This window comes from Rattus rattus, chromosome 1 (assembly GCF_011064425.1).
Source record: "Rattus rattus isolate New Zealand chromosome 1, Rrattus_CSIRO_v1, whole genome shotgun sequence".
Classification (NCBI taxonomy): Eukaryota; Metazoa; Chordata; class Mammalia; order Rodentia; family Muridae; genus Rattus; species Rattus rattus.
Genome location: NC_046154.1, coordinates 147,627,777 through 147,642,776, shown reverse-complemented (window position 1 = coordinate 147,642,776; position 15,000 = coordinate 147,627,777). Strand labels below are relative to the sequence as shown.

Here is a 15,000-nt window from a genome sequence, read left to right as displayed (position 1 = left end):
AAGCTGGGCCCTCTTTATCTCCTTAACCACTACGGGATGCTCCAGTGAAACCAGGCGCACTTTTCCTCCTTGGGGTGGGGGGCTGGTGCTATCTGTTCCCATTAGCACTGGGGTTCCTCTTAGGGACAATGCTGTAGGTGGCACACATGCCCTCCCTACATGTTAGATGGCACCAGATGGTTTGTCCCAGAACCCTAATTCCTAAGCACTCTATTTTGGCCCACGAGTGAAACGGAACTTCTGGACTAAAGCCAGGACATGGTTGGTAATCACAGGATCACAGTAGAGTGCTGTGGATGGCCGGGGCATCTTTCCTTTGAAGACGTGTTAAGAAACAGGAGCTTTTAGGCGCCCCGCCTACTCTGACAGGGTCCACTAGTGTGCATTATTCAGATGGTGTCATTTTTTCAGCACCTTAGTTCATCATTCTGTGCCTTGGGTAAAGCTCATGACTGTTAGTTCATGCTGAAATCTGACTTCTTCCTTGTCATCTAGGGAGGGAGCAGCATGAGCTCTGGCAGTGGGAAGTCGTGAGAGGCTGGGCAGAGGAATCTCAATTGACCTGGACTTTGTTTTATGAACGCAGATTTAGATTCTCCAACAGGAGGAGGTCCTGATTGCTCTGATGTTGGTCCTAATGAAGACTCAAAATGCTTGTGCTATAGACAGGGAAGCTAAGAACTGGGCAGAGAGAGCCCTCAAACGGCAGGAGAGACAGCATTTACTCACCTTTGTCCAGTGTGCTTGCCTGTGCTGGTTATAGAAACCACCCTGTATTTTTAGGTAGAAAGAGAATCACAAAATGTCCAGATGGGCCTGACAAACAGCATCTAAGAAGGACTGTTAAAAAACACAGACTCGGTCTGGGGAAGTCCTGAGTTCAAATCCGGCAACCACATGGTGGCTCACAACCATCTGTAAAGAGATCTGACGCCCTTTCTGGTCTGAAGTACAGCTACTTCAGATATATACTTTTTTTTTTTTTTTTTTTTGGTTCTTTTTTTTCGAGCTGGGGACCGAACCAGGGCCTTGCGCTTCCTAGGTAAGCGCCTACCACTGAGCTAAATCCCCAGCCATATACTTATATATAATAAATAAATTCTTAAAAAAAAGAAAAGAATACATGGGCACACCCTTCAGGGAGAGCTGGTACCTCTCTACAGCCTGGAGGATGGGAACTACGGATCTCATAGGACTTTTTGCTGTGACCAGAGAATAGAGATCAGAAGTGGTTAATGGCTGGCCTCTTCACACGGAGAAGCCAGCTAAAGGTTGTTGAAGCAGAAAAGAGCCACGTCTCCATGGGGCATTTGTCATCTTGAGAATCAGAAAAGGTAACAGGGGCTCATCTCACCTTGCAGCACTCACCGTGTGCCTCAGCTCTTAGACAAAGACTCATCCACAGGCAGGTCCAAAGGTGCAATGGCTTTTGTTTGTTTGATTGCTTTTTTGTCTTAAAGCTGCCTTTTCATACTTTGTAGTTTAAGAAAGAAAACAGGGAATGCACACTGAAGGTCAATCCAGAAAAGATCTGTTTCAGATCCCAGGTCTTGAGCTAGCTACACTGCCCAGTATAAAGGAAACAACTATGTGGGTAGAGTGTGTTCTGTTGGACAGTGTCTTTTAAGAATGGCCTGGAACGTGACCCCAGGGACAGTCGGGTAAGTCTGGCTACAACTGATTCCTGTTACTGGGGAGAAGATTACAGCATCAAGAGACCCTATACCAGGCTGGAGAGATGGCCCAGTGGTTAAGAGTACTGACTGCTCTTGAGAGGTCCTGAGTTCAAATCCCAGCAACTACACAGTGGCTTATAGCCATCAGCATCTGATGCCCTCTTCTGGTGTGTCTGAAAACAACTAAAGTGTACTCATATACATAAAATAGATGAGAGAGAGAGAGAGAGAGAGAGAGAGAGAGAGAGAGAGAGAGAGAGAGACCCTGAACTATTGTATGTCCAATAGAGTGAGAGTGTAGAAGTTGGTCTTCTCCTGGTCCCAGCTCCATGCTCTCAAAATATATGTATAAATACCTTGGCCATATAGCTAGGCTCTTCTCTGACTGATCCTAACTTACTATAACCCCTTTACTTTAACCTACATTCTGCCATGAATTCTTTCTGCTTCCTGGATGTCCCACCTTCTATTGTACCCTTTCCTATAGGCCATAGGTTTTTTAATTGACAGGTGATGCATCCATACAATAACCAAGATACTGTCTCTACAGAGGAAGGCTGCTGTTTGACAATGGACTAGCAAGACTGTCAGCCCTCAAGATTGTTGGCATCCTATGTGCTTGAGGAGTGGCCTGGGCAAAGGACACTCAGGATGTATACTGTGTGCATATCCCAACCTCCCTCTTCCAACCTCTCCCCTAACCTGGTCTGCTCTGCCTCTCTGGACTTCCCAGCCTAGGGTGGGTAACTAGGAAATACTGTGTTTTTCATTTAAAGTCAGAGTCTCATGCAGCCTAGGCTGGCTTCTATCTTTCTGTCTTAGTTAGGGTTTCTATTGCTTTGACAAAAACACCATGAGCGAAAAGCAAGTTGGGGAGAAAAGAGTTTATTGGGCTCACACTTCCAGGTCATAGTCCATCATTGGAGGAAGTCAAGGAGGGAATTCAAAGCATACGAAGCATGAGCTGATGCAGACGTAATGGAGGGGTGCTGCTCACTGGCTTGCTTGTCATGGCTCCTTCAGTCTACTTTCTTATAGAACCCAGGACCTCCAGCTCAGGGATGGCACCATCCACCATGGGCTGGGCCCTCCCCCATTGATCACTAACTGAGAAAATGCCTTACAATGACCTCATGGAGGCATTTCCTCAACTGAGACTCCTTCTCTGGTGACTCAAAACCAGTCAGTACACTTGCTATGCAGCTGAGGATGAGTATGAAGGATTGATCCTCCTGCCTCTGCTTTCCAATGCTGGTGCACCTATAATTCCATGTACATATGTATTCATGTATATATGTATGTATGCATATATGTAGATATGTATATGTAACAGTCAGTACTTGATGATGACATCAAGTGTATCAGTTGCTCTCTTGCTGTAGTTGTTGTCAGCAAAAGTGACGAGAAGTGACTTAAGGGCTCATTGCTGTCCACTGTTCCATCATGGCAAAAGACAACTGAAGCAGCTGGTCACGTTTCGTCTACTGCCAGGGAGCAGAGAGATGAATGCTTTTCATTCAATCCATGCTTCCAGACCATGGAATGGTGCAGGCTTTGAGAGTCTTCCCTCTTCAGTTAAGAATCTCTGGAAATGCCCCCATGGACACGCTGAGAGGCCTGCGTCCTGGGCGTCTGTGGATCTAATTAACCATGAAGATTAACTATCACGTTCAAGTTCTACTTCATGCCCCCAAGCTATTCTTCAGTAAAACTTAGTTCTCCTGTCCAGGAAGTCCCCCCTCCCCCACAAAAGCAGAACTGAATGACTGGAAGGAAAGGGAGAGGCCTCCCTCCTTTTTTCCTCATGCTCGGCCCTGTGGCAAATGGCTAGGTTATCAACTTGGTTGTCTTCTGTGGGGTGTTCACCAGAGAGGACTGCTCAGAAATAGACTTAAGTTAATAGACTGCACTGGGTGTTAGGGGTCCTGGTGTAGCACAGAGTCTTTTTCAGGGTGTGCTTTTAGCCATGTTCTGGTTTGACGTACTTCAGTTAACAAGAACACTTAGCCAGAAGAGGAACTGCAGAAGCTAAAAGGTTAGAACCATTCGGACTTTGATGGATTAGGCTTTTCTTGGAGGGCGTGTGTGGCACACCTGCTGTTATCTACATGCTGAGTTTTAGAGCCTGAATGGTTCCTCCATCATGGGCTTAGTTGTGCGAAGGTCTGGGAGAGCCTGTTACAGTTCCCAAGTGACTTAGGAGAAACTAAATAAACTCGGAATGTTGAAGAGTTTCTGGTCACAAGCCTACTCTTCCAAGGTATCAAACAAAGCACACACACAGCATGCGGGAGGCCAGAGTGTCGCAGAGCTCTATAAACAGACTCTGGTTATTTCTGCTAAGCTGAAGGTTGGGGTCGATGAAGGCAGACTTGGTGTCTGAAGTGTTCTCATAAGAGGCTCACGTGTTAAAGACTTTTCCCCAGCCCTTGTGAGGTGGTACAGGAAAAGGCTCCCCTCTCTCTCGCTTTCCCTCCCTCTTTCTCTCTTCCAGTCCGTGAGGTTAGTTATGTTGTTCATTCATGCTGGCCCCCACTGGAATGTCTAACGCATATGAACTATCAGAGAAACAGTAAAGGGAACCTTCCATCCGGAACGCTTGTTATGTGAGCAGCTAATTGAACCTTTAAAAATCCTGTCTACAGTTTATGGCTTTATGTGAGTGGCTAAACAATAACACAACCCTGTAGGCTCTTAGGATCATTTCTAGTTTGATTCTGGTAATTGACCATGACTAAACGCAGCGGGTTCCAGGAGCATGACTGCTTAGCTTTCAGTGGGGAGCCCTGGCACCTGATGCAAGAGATTAAATTTGCTCCAGAGCAGCTGATGTCTGGAGTCAAGGCTGAAATGAGAGAATGGGACAAGGAGCTTAGAGGCAGAATGGACGATGTAGATCGATTCTGTTTGGATCCAGAATGAACTCTGAAAACCAGTCATGTACAGGAAGCAACCACATAGTTTTGTTACATCATCAGCAGAGGGAATTAGAGTCTAATAAAGGCGGTGGTTGGGGGGTCACACAGTCTGTTGGGGATAAATGACTGGGGTTTGAATAGACAACGACAGGGAAGGAGGAAATGATGATTAGTCAGCCTGACCACTGCCACATGTGGCTGAGGGCACACCTGGGCCACTCTCCCTTCCTCCTTAAAGGTCATCTGTAGACTTGGCAGTTGTTTGTGGGATCTTCAAGAGCTGCAAGTCTGCGTCACCATGCGGTGAGAGGAAGAGCATGTAAAGTAACAGCCACAAGCATAGGTTGTACCCATGCAGTACCCATGGAGGGCAGATGGCTTTGGGTCCTCTGGGACTGGAGTTAGAGATGATTGTAACCTGCCATGTGGGTTCTGGGAATCAGACCTAGATCCTCTGAAGTGAGTCTCCAGATCTCCTCTCCTCCCTCTTCTCCTCCTCTCCTCTCCTCTCCTCTCCCTCCCTCTCCCTCTCCTCTCCTCTCCTCCCTCTCCTCTCCTCATTTTTTGTTGAGATAAAGTCTCATTGGTACAGCCAGTCTGCTAGTACTGTAGCAGGACCTTCCCCCTTCTGTTCCCTTCTTCTTTCATCTGTCTATGTCTTTTGGCCTCAGCAATACCCATTTTTTTTCTCTACTTTTCTGTACTTCTCTGGTTCCTGCTTCTAGTCTTCTTTTCCTTCCTTCCTTTCTTTTTTCCTTTCCTCCCCCCCTCCCCCTCCCCTCCTCCTCCTCCTCCTCCTCCTCTCATCCTCCTCTCCTTCTCCTCCTCCTCCTCCTCCTCCTCCTCAGATCTTACTGTATTCAGGCCCCCCCAATATTAGCTTTCATCTCTTATCCGTGTGGAATCTGCCCTATTCATCAATCCTTTCTCACACCATCTTAGTGGCTAAGAACTACCTTAATTAATCTACACGCTCTCCAAACCTCCTGAACATCCTACAGGCAGTAGCTTTTGGGGCGTGCACCCTTGGAAAGTCTAACGGCATTTCAAACGCAACCTTCTAAATTGAGACCAAGCAGTACCTTCTCCTCTCATGTTTTACTCTTTTCTTTTCTTTTTTTTTTTTTTTTTTCGAGCTGGGGACCCAACCTAGGGCCTTGCGCTTGCCCATAGGGCAAGCGCTCTACCACTGAGCTAAATCCCAACCCCTCCTCCTCATGTTTTGATCTGTATGTCACTCAAGTGTGAGATCCGGAGCCCTCGGCCCCGCCCCCTGCATCGGCCTAGCTAGACTAGCCACTTCTGCCTTCTCAACTTGTTTTCTGTCTCCCTGCCTCATCTATCACACATCGATATTCCCACCTATCTTGTCTGTACTCACAACAATCTACCACCATTGACGACACTATTTCTGGTTAAAAAAAAAAAGGCAGAATGTCATGGCCCTTCGGGACTGACAATACACAAGTCAGGAAACCCTTGTGTCCTGTTCTCCGCCACTCTTGCAGTCAGGTCCTCTGCCCCATGTCTCCAATTTCTCAGCAATGGGAGAACTGATTTACTTGTAGTGCCGCGCCTCTGTGCCTTTTCAAGCAAGCGCCCTTCCTGATCTGGACAGGAAGGTTCTGGATGTCTGGTTCTGCAGTACACGCTGTATAGAACGCACTGTATAGAATCCTTTTTACGTGGATAATTTGGGGGGGGGCAAGACAAGTTTCGCTAACATCAGGGATCTTGTTCCACTTTGGTCCCCAGAATCTGCTATGGCAGAAAAGACAATGGTGCGTATTGAATATGGTTGAAACGAATAGAAGTACTTTACATGAAATGGCCTCTCTGTCCAAGTTGGTGACTTTTTAAGACACCTGCACCCTTGGGGTTTCAGTGCGGGTCATCTTCCCACTGTGCAGATGAAGGGCAGCGGGGTGGCTGGTTGCCTGAGGGCTGGGCTGGGTGGCTGCCCGTGCGCCTGCGCCCTCTGCTGCTCGGGTCCTGGCGCGTCTCTGTGCCCGTGTGTTTGTCTGGGGAGAAGAGGCTTGGGTGACAGACCAGAGGTTGGGAGAAGAGTTAGCCAGCTGGACTCGCAGTCTCACTCCCTGATTTCTCGGCGGCGGGACCGAGACCGCCTCCGCAGGAGGCTGGCCCATCTTCCCGCACCGCCGTCGTCCTCCTGTGGCCGCTCCTCTCCCAGCCAGGCAGATTGGTCGTCACCCTCGCTAGTGAGTTGCGAAAGCTTGTGCGCCCAGCAGAGTGGCGAGCCGTCTCCGGTGGTTCTGTCCTCCCACGGGCTGCGTGTGTGTGAGAGTGCGTGTGCGCGCAGGGGTTGTCCCTGGGATTCCGCGTTGTTTCCTAGCGCTCGGGGCGGGGATCCGCGTGTCCATCCCATCCGAGTCTGCGTCGCGATGCGGCTGCTCCCCCAGCCAGGGGCTCCGACGCTGGGATTCCCCAGCTCGGCGTGCAGCCACGGGTGGAGTTCCCCGGGAAGGCGCAGGGGTGAGCGGGCGGAGCCCAAGACCCGGCTTGCAAGCCACTGGCAGGCCGGGGATCTGCGAGCGAGTCGGGTCCGGAACAATCCTGGGAGATGCGGTGGCCGCCACCCCTCGGTCAGCCCCGCCGCCTCTCTCATCCTTTTTCTTTTCGCAGCAGCACCACAAAAGCTCAGAACGAAACCCAACGCAGCGGAACCCCAATGCCCCCAACTGGTGCACTTCGCCGCGGGGGCGGGAGGAGTATAGGGTTCCCCGAGATTAGGGATGGGGTTTACAGCGGGGGCGCACCTGTGTTAGCGCTCGCTGAATTCAAACCAAGTGCTGGATCGTACAAGCAGTTCCAAACGTGAACTCTTGTGTGTGTGTGTGTGTGTGTGTGTGTGTGTGTTATTTCAGGCCTTCGTACACCTCACGTTCTTGGGGTGTGCTTGGTAAATAGCACACCTCCCGGCCGGCGCGCCTGTGTCGAGCCTTTTCGGTGGGCTTCTCGCACACGCTATGCCGGTTTGCCAGCCTCTCTTTGTTTGGTTGTGGCTTCACCCAAAGCAAATTGATTTTCGGTTTCGCTCAACACTGCGCCCTGGGACTTAACGTGGGCCACAGCCTCGAATGCCCTCGTTACTTGTAATTGAATATAGTTCTTTCCGGCAAGGGGCTATTTTTAGTGTAGAGAATAACCATGCGAGCATGTTGACTCTCCCCCCCCCGCTGCCTTTGGCTTTGAATAAGTAGGTGTTTGGTGGAGCAGACGCATTCATATCTCGTCGCGCACACGTGCCAGCGCACAAGTGTGCACACACATTTCTACACGTAGTTTTCTCTCTACCGCTTAAGAAAATGTATTTTAAAATTTGAGATCAGGAATGTATTGTGTGCTTGTAAAAGGAGAAAAAAAACTTTCCTTTGTTCTTTTGTAAATCTTCTATTTTGAGTCATGGAGTAGGAAGGTTGCAATTAGTTCACTCGAATAAAAGACACTGCTTTCTGAGTCAGAGCTGCCGGGTTGATAATTATTAACATATAAAAGCAAACGCACTGTTTAAGGCAAAAGGGGCGGGGCGGGGGCAGGCCCGCCGCAGACAATGAGCGAGAGACTTGGCGGAGCGCCGGCTGCTCATTGTTCGGGGACTTGAGGCTGCAGTCTCTGCGGGTTCTTCCTGCACCGTTCAGCTCCTGGCTAGCACTTCGGTCCCTCCGGGGACCACGGGGTTACTTAGCACTAGCCCCCGGCCGCCGGGATGCCAGCCCTACGTGCAGCCATCCTTCTCTGACCATCCCTTCTCTGCTTTACAGGTCGGCAGCTTTACGACCCCATGTGTCTCAAGCCTTGCGGTGGGCACCGAACACCCCTGGGACCACAAAGTGGGATGTTGTTCGGACAATCGCCCTAAGTGACCCGGTACTGGGCCCAGGTCGCTCCAGCTTCTGGCCACCGTCTGAGAGACGGCGGCGGAGGGGATGAGCACCGGACGCGCAAAGCGCCTACCGCGAGCTATCCCCGGGAGGTGGACACCTAGCAGGGCTCCTCGAAGGACCGCGCGGACCTTTACCTCCCCCGGTACAAGGTGGAGAAAACTTCCTGTTGTGCCTCGGGGATAGATGCTCTGGGCACCTCCCTACTGCTGAGATGTTCTGCTTTCAGGCTCTGCCATCCTCAGCCCGGGTCTCTGGAGGGGACGACTGAGTGGCTCCGACATCAGCCCATCGTGCAGGTGGATGAAAATTGCCGGAGGCCTTGTATGGGATCAGCAATCACATTTTAAGAGCCATGGACGAAGGGGCTGCGCAGTCCCGGGCCCAAGAACAGCTAGAGGCACCTTCCCTGGTAGGAGCTGTCCAAGAGAACTGGGAGTCGGAGTCCTTCAGGTCCAAGAGTTTACCGGTCCTGCACAGCGCCTCCTGCCGGCAGAATCTCAGTGCTGGGAATGCAGATGGCAAACTGGCCTTGAGCAGCACTGAAGCTTCAGGTCACCAGGAGACACATCCCGGACGGAACTTGATAGTCCCTAGCCCTTCTGCTCCATCTACTTCTGCAGGCACTACAACGGAACTCATGGACTGTAACCACAGGAGGGACCCCAGCAAAACTGTGTCAGTATCTTCCACTTTGGCCACACTCCAGGAGAGAAGGTGTCTTTACGTGGTCCTTCACGGTTCTACGCTGCTTCCTAGTGTGCATGTGTTTTCTGACTTTCATCCAGGCGTTAATGGTCTCGGGCTACCTGAGCAGCGTCATCACCACCATCGAAAGGCGCTATAGCCTGAAGAGTTCGGAGTCAGGGCTGCTGGTCAGCTGCTTTGATATAGGAAACCTAGTGGTGGTGGTGTTCGTCAGCTACTTTGGTGGCCGTGGGAGAAGGCCCCTGTGGCTGGCCGTGGGTGGACTTCTTATCGCCATCGGGGCTGCGCTCTTCGCCTTACCTCACTTCATCTCGCCTCCCTATCAAATCCAAGAGTTGAACGCTTCGGCCTCCAACGATGGCCTTTGTCAGAATGGCAACTCCACAGCCATCTTGGAGCCTCCTCCCTGTCCCAAGGACTCGGGAGGAAACAGTCACTGGATCTACGTGGCTTTATTCGTCTGTGCACAGGTTCTCATTGGAATGGGCTCCACGCCGATTTACACCCTGGGACCAACCTATTTAGATGACAACGTCAAGAAAGACAATGCATCCTTGTACCTAGGTAAGACTTGTAGTTCTCAGGCATGCAGTTGACTCACAGCAATGTTCCTTTCCTTCCCCAAATACAAAGGAACACAATCTAATCTTCAGATAAAGTTCACAGTCGCCTTTTCCTACTTAATAGGCTGAACAGTAGGGTAGGATAGGGCCTTTTCCTCTTGCTGTCCACCTTTGGGAACTCTCTATTCACCAAGTTTATCTTCTAAGCTTTTCTTCCTAGAAATGACGAGAAAGGAGGCGAGATCCAGCAGTTTTGAGTCATCGCTTTCTGTTGCTACCTTTGTTTCTCCTCTCCAAAAGCAGATGACGGGGTAGCCAGACCACCTAGGCTGTGTTGCTTCCATAGCTATAATCTGAACATGTCAGCATCACCCAGCACCAACAAAGCCTTAAAAACGGCAGATGAGTAAGTTATGTCTGCCCGCCAGGAAGCAGACATAGGCTGGGGAGACCTCACTCACCGGAGTTTGCGAGAGTTTATTACTGTCCTCTGAAGAACATGGGCTCTTGAGGTTCCTTCCTCGACTTTCATTTCAGAGCACAGCAGGCAGTGGTGTTTGGGATAAGTTCAGGGTATCTATGGGAGGCCAGCGAGTAGGGACAGGGCTGTCTTCCTGGAAGTAACTTTGGTGGTTGTCAGCATCTCTGTGGTTAGAAACTGCTCCTTCAGAAGTGCACTGAAAGATGGGTTTGAAGTCCTGGAAAGGTTCAGTGCTACAGCAGCTAATTCTGTGCTCTGTTTTCCTGGAGTCCACTTAAACACTTAAAACACCTAAGAGCACTGTGTGTGTGTGTGTGTGTGTGTGTACACCACAGCAAAACCTTGGGTGTTGTTTATTGGTCTTCTCTCTCTCTCTCTCTCTCTCTCTCTCTCTCTCTCTCTCTCTCTCTCTCTCTCTCTCTCCCAATCCCCCTATCTCCGCCAAGACTGAGTTCCTGGCTTAGAACTCACCAAGGGGCTTGTCTTGCCAGCCAGCATAAAGTTCTTACTTTGATTTAGTGACTTTTTAGCTATGTGTTGGTAGGTTCCTTGATGTCAGATGGGATTTTCTAAGAAAGTGGAGAAGATGGCCAGTGTAGGAGGGCTATGCTTCGTATAGTTCGTCTTCAGTTAACCCACTGTCCTCGGAGAGTTTCTAAGTTAACTTCATTATTAAATATACCCACAAGATATATTTTCTGTGGATGGAGGAGACTAGTTACCACACCTCCATGTCTTCTAACAATGTGGAAATCTTAAACATAGTAAAATAAATATCAATATACCCACTCACTAGACTTAATAATTCCTCATTTTATCAGCTGTGTATGGTGGCCCACACCTATAATTCCAGCACTTGGTGAGGTAAGAGGATCGCTATGAGTTTAAGGTCGTCCTGGGCTACATGGTAAGTACTAGGCCAACCAGGGGTACACGGTGAGACACTGTCTCAAACAACAACAAAAACTTCACTGTGTCATGCTTCAAGTATCCTGCTGTGTGTGTGTATATTTGGTGTGGGGAGCTTACCAGCACCTCCCCAATATGTGTGTATATTTGACATGGAGAGCTATGCTGAGTGTGTAGGGACCACTAAGGTTCACCGTGCCTCTTCTAGAAATAAGGGCATTCTGGGATTGCAACGGAGCCGAGCTCTTTATAATTACTAATGTTAAAATTGTGAATTCCTCAAGGATCACTTCTTAATAACAATTGGAGTTGACCATTTGCCATTGTAGCTTTCGTAATGCAACAGTCTCTCTCTCTCTCTCTCTCTCTCTCTCTCTCTCTCTCTCTCTCTCTGTGAAGTAGACCTTTTGACTTTTTTTGAAGTAATTATAAATTAGTGACTGACTTAGGATACATTTTTTAAGGAAACCCCACTATAATTCTGACTTACATTAAATGAATTTTAGTAATCAAACAAGATTTTTTTTCTTAGAAAGAGGCTCACAGTCCAGTCCAGGCTGGCCAGGATTCATTTAGTATGTTGTCCCGGCTGGCTTTAAACTTTCAATCCTTCTGCCTCAACTTCTTGGTTGCTAAGGGAACAGGCACATACCAACATGCCTGACCGAAATCTTTAAAATGGGCTTTGTGGGCTCCTGAACGAATTAAGATCAGGAGACTACTGTTTCCCCAGAACACAAGTGACGCTAACCAGTCAGAATGTGGGAATTCCTTTCTAGTGAGCAATGGCGGTAAAACACCTCATGTTGTTTCTTCACAAAGCTGATTTCTGTATTATCCATTCCCCTCCTCTTTGCTGATCTTCCTAGTCAGTCAGCCTTCCCAGCAAACAGCAACAACAAACCTGACGCCAGAGAGCCCCGTGGAAAGTGGGGGCGGAGCCCATCTCTGAAGTAGCATTAGAGCCACCAGTATAATGGATGGGGATACAGCTGTCCATCTTCATCTGGGCAAAGCTCTCTGCTAGCATCCTGGTGGGTTTAACCGAAGAAGAAACCAATAGAGATCCAATAACGGGGCTTCTACCAACTAATATCTCCGATTCTGCTGTGAGAGTACAGCCTTGGTGTTGGCTTTAGTATAGAGAAAGCTTTGTCCGTATCTGTAACAAGTTTGGGTGGGAAATTAGCCCATGATTTGTAAATATATGTCAGAGGGGTGTGTGTGTGTGTGTGTGTGTGTGTGTGTGTGTGTGTGTGTGTGTGTGTGTGTGTGTGAGAGATACTATGTTGGCAAAGCAATTTTTTTTTTCTGGACCACAGGGAAAGGAGAAAAAATGGACACCCAATGGAGTTAGAAAGAATAGATGCATTTTCAGAATAAAGGGTCACTGGAGGGGCTGGCGAGATGGTTCAGTGGTTAAAGGCACTGCTGCGGAGTCTGATGACCTGCGTGTGATTCCTGGGACTCTGGAAGGAGAAGGGTTACTCCTAAAAGCTGTCATCTGCCTTCCACACACATGTTGTGTCCTGTGCTCCCTCCCTCACCAAAGTAAACGAGGTGCAATAAACCCTTTTAAAAGCTACTTGTCCACTTGGAGGACATTCATGATGAATGAGGATTAGGATAGGCTGTCTGTCTGTCAAGCAGTGCAGGCACCAGCCTTGCTGCATCCTGGGGTTACCACTTACTCATCAGTCCTGACTCACATCTCAGGAAGGATTGGGATTGGCCCAAACCATAGACAGAGCAGCAGAGGAGGAGGCGATGGCCCATATTCCACCCCGATGCCTGCTCTGGGGCATTTTCACAAACTCCTTCGCTTTGCCCAGCTTCAATGGGAATGATGCCGGCTTTCCCTCAGTGTTTTGCAGACTACGTGATTTCATGTGTGTAAGAGTTCTGTGAACGGCATGGGTGATACTTCACTGTCAAAGCAGAGCTCATCGTAGACATGGGAGGAGGGGAGTAAATGATGGTTTACCCCTGTGTGTGTCTTCTTTAATAATCAGAAAAAGGAAAGAAATATTGTGCAAGAAATCAAAGGGTTGTGCAGGGAATCACTCCCTCAAAACAGGACACAGGAAAGTCTTGGTCAGCATTTCAGCAATGCTATTTCCTAATTACATTTTATGAGGCCTCCATGGCTTGCCATTAGAAGATTCTGTATGTCAACCTTGGGTGACTGTCTCTCTTTAATGTAAATGTTCTTACGGCTTGTGCAATGTATCACACGCTCTTAAAGTGTGAAGTTTGTGGTGGCCCCATTTCACCACTCTGCCTCTTTTTTGTTTTTAATTATGGACTACTCTTTGAGCTAAAGACATTCTAATAGTGACAGAATTAATTCAACAGACTTATTCCCCTAGCCCCAGGCAGCTTGCAGCAACTTGGGATCTAGGAAGAAACCAGGCTGAGAGTTTACTTCTGACTGTGTCCTCACCCCCCCACCCCCTAAAGCAAGAGGAGGTACATCAATGCAGTATAAATCTTGAAGAGGGACAGAAGAAACAGGGGCAGGAGTCAAGAAGGAAAGATCTTCCCTGTAGACTTTTGAGTCATTTTAAAATTCTGCTTTAAATTTGTGTGTCCTCTTTACAGTGTGTTTATTTTTGTAAGCCATCTAAAATCCTTTTGGAAGTAGGCTTTGTGTAAAGCTTGAGTAAATGGAAAAATAATCTCCACTAAAAATGAATGTGAGAGAGAATATTAGGGAATTTCAGGAAACAAATTCAGACTCATGGAGAAAATGCACTGGAACAGTGGGGCAGTCAGGGATGGGGAACCGTCGTCAGAGCTCCCCTGGAGGCTGTGTAAAAGCTCCCCACACACCTGGGACAGCTAAGCGTGTTAGATCACGTGTGTCTTCTGCATGTCTAGCAGAGGCTGGACTTGTCTGCTGTGCTGGTGTGCTGGTGTGTTTGTTGGTTTGGGGCTCTAAGGCAAGTTACCAGAGCATGAGGCTGAGAAGCCAATGACCTCAGGGTCCAGTTGATGGGCATGCGTTTCTGACCTGAGGGGACAAGTGGGTGGTTGGGTGTCTGCTGGTTTTCTTTCAGCCCATCTGCTGGTAAAGAGAGCATTCCTTTTAGATTCAGTATTCCTGCTCTTTCAGATTCCCGGAGCTTTTTAACTGCTATTTTCACACGCGTGCGTTCCTAAATACATAAACACAACCTGCTCAGCTCATACAGCCCTGTTTGCCTGTCAGAAGCAAAGCAAGTGGCACTTCCTCTCCCTTCTCCCGGGGCTTGTGTGCAGTTGCATTTCCCTCTGTGGGTGGGGCTCACCGTGTGAGAAGCCCTGCAGCTGCAGGTGGGGAACACCAACTCACCCACAACTCCTTCCTGCTTCTTTTCTGTCTTTTGCTTGTTTTCATTTTTTGCGACAGGGGTTACGGCTGGCCTTAAATCCCTGGTCCTCCTGCTGCACCTGCCAAGTGCCGGGTTACAGATGTTGTCTGTCTGACTGGGCCGCTTCTCTCTTTGTTGGTAATCTAGAAACGATAACAGCAGGCTGTGGGGCAGACACATGTGAGGTCTGTATTGCATGGGGTTTTGGACAAGGGACAGACAGAATAGAGTGATCAGACAGAAAAGGAGACATGTTGGCCCCATGCAGAGATTCAAGCCAAGATGTGACATAGCGTTCAGCCCATTTGGTCCCAAGTTGTAAAAATTATTATTAAATGGGCAAAGAGACCAAGCTTTCAAAGGCTTAAAATATTAGTGCTATCAATAGTGTGGTGTTTCCTCAACACCATCCACAGCCCCATTTCTGGTATTTATTTAAAACAAAAAAAAATTGAAAGCAATGTTTTGAAATATTTACACACTCTTGCTT

At 48.6% G+C, this 15,000-nt stretch overlaps 1 protein-coding gene across 1 annotated transcript in view; it reads left to right on the top strand.

Annotated features, from left to right (window-relative positions):
- Window positions 1-6,588: 6,588 nt before the first annotated feature.
- Window positions 6,589-15,000, top strand: part of Slco5a1 (solute carrier organic anion transporter family member 5A1) — a 120,881-nt gene continuing 112,469 nt past the window's right edge. Inside the window, 3 exon segments of the mRNA XM_032906758.1 lie at window positions 6,589-6,813; window positions 8,377-9,241; window positions 9,243-9,768. Coding sequence (XP_032762649.1) covers window positions 8,852-9,241; window positions 9,243-9,768 — 916 coding nt within the window. The 5' untranslated portion in view covers window positions 6,589-6,813; window positions 8,377-8,851.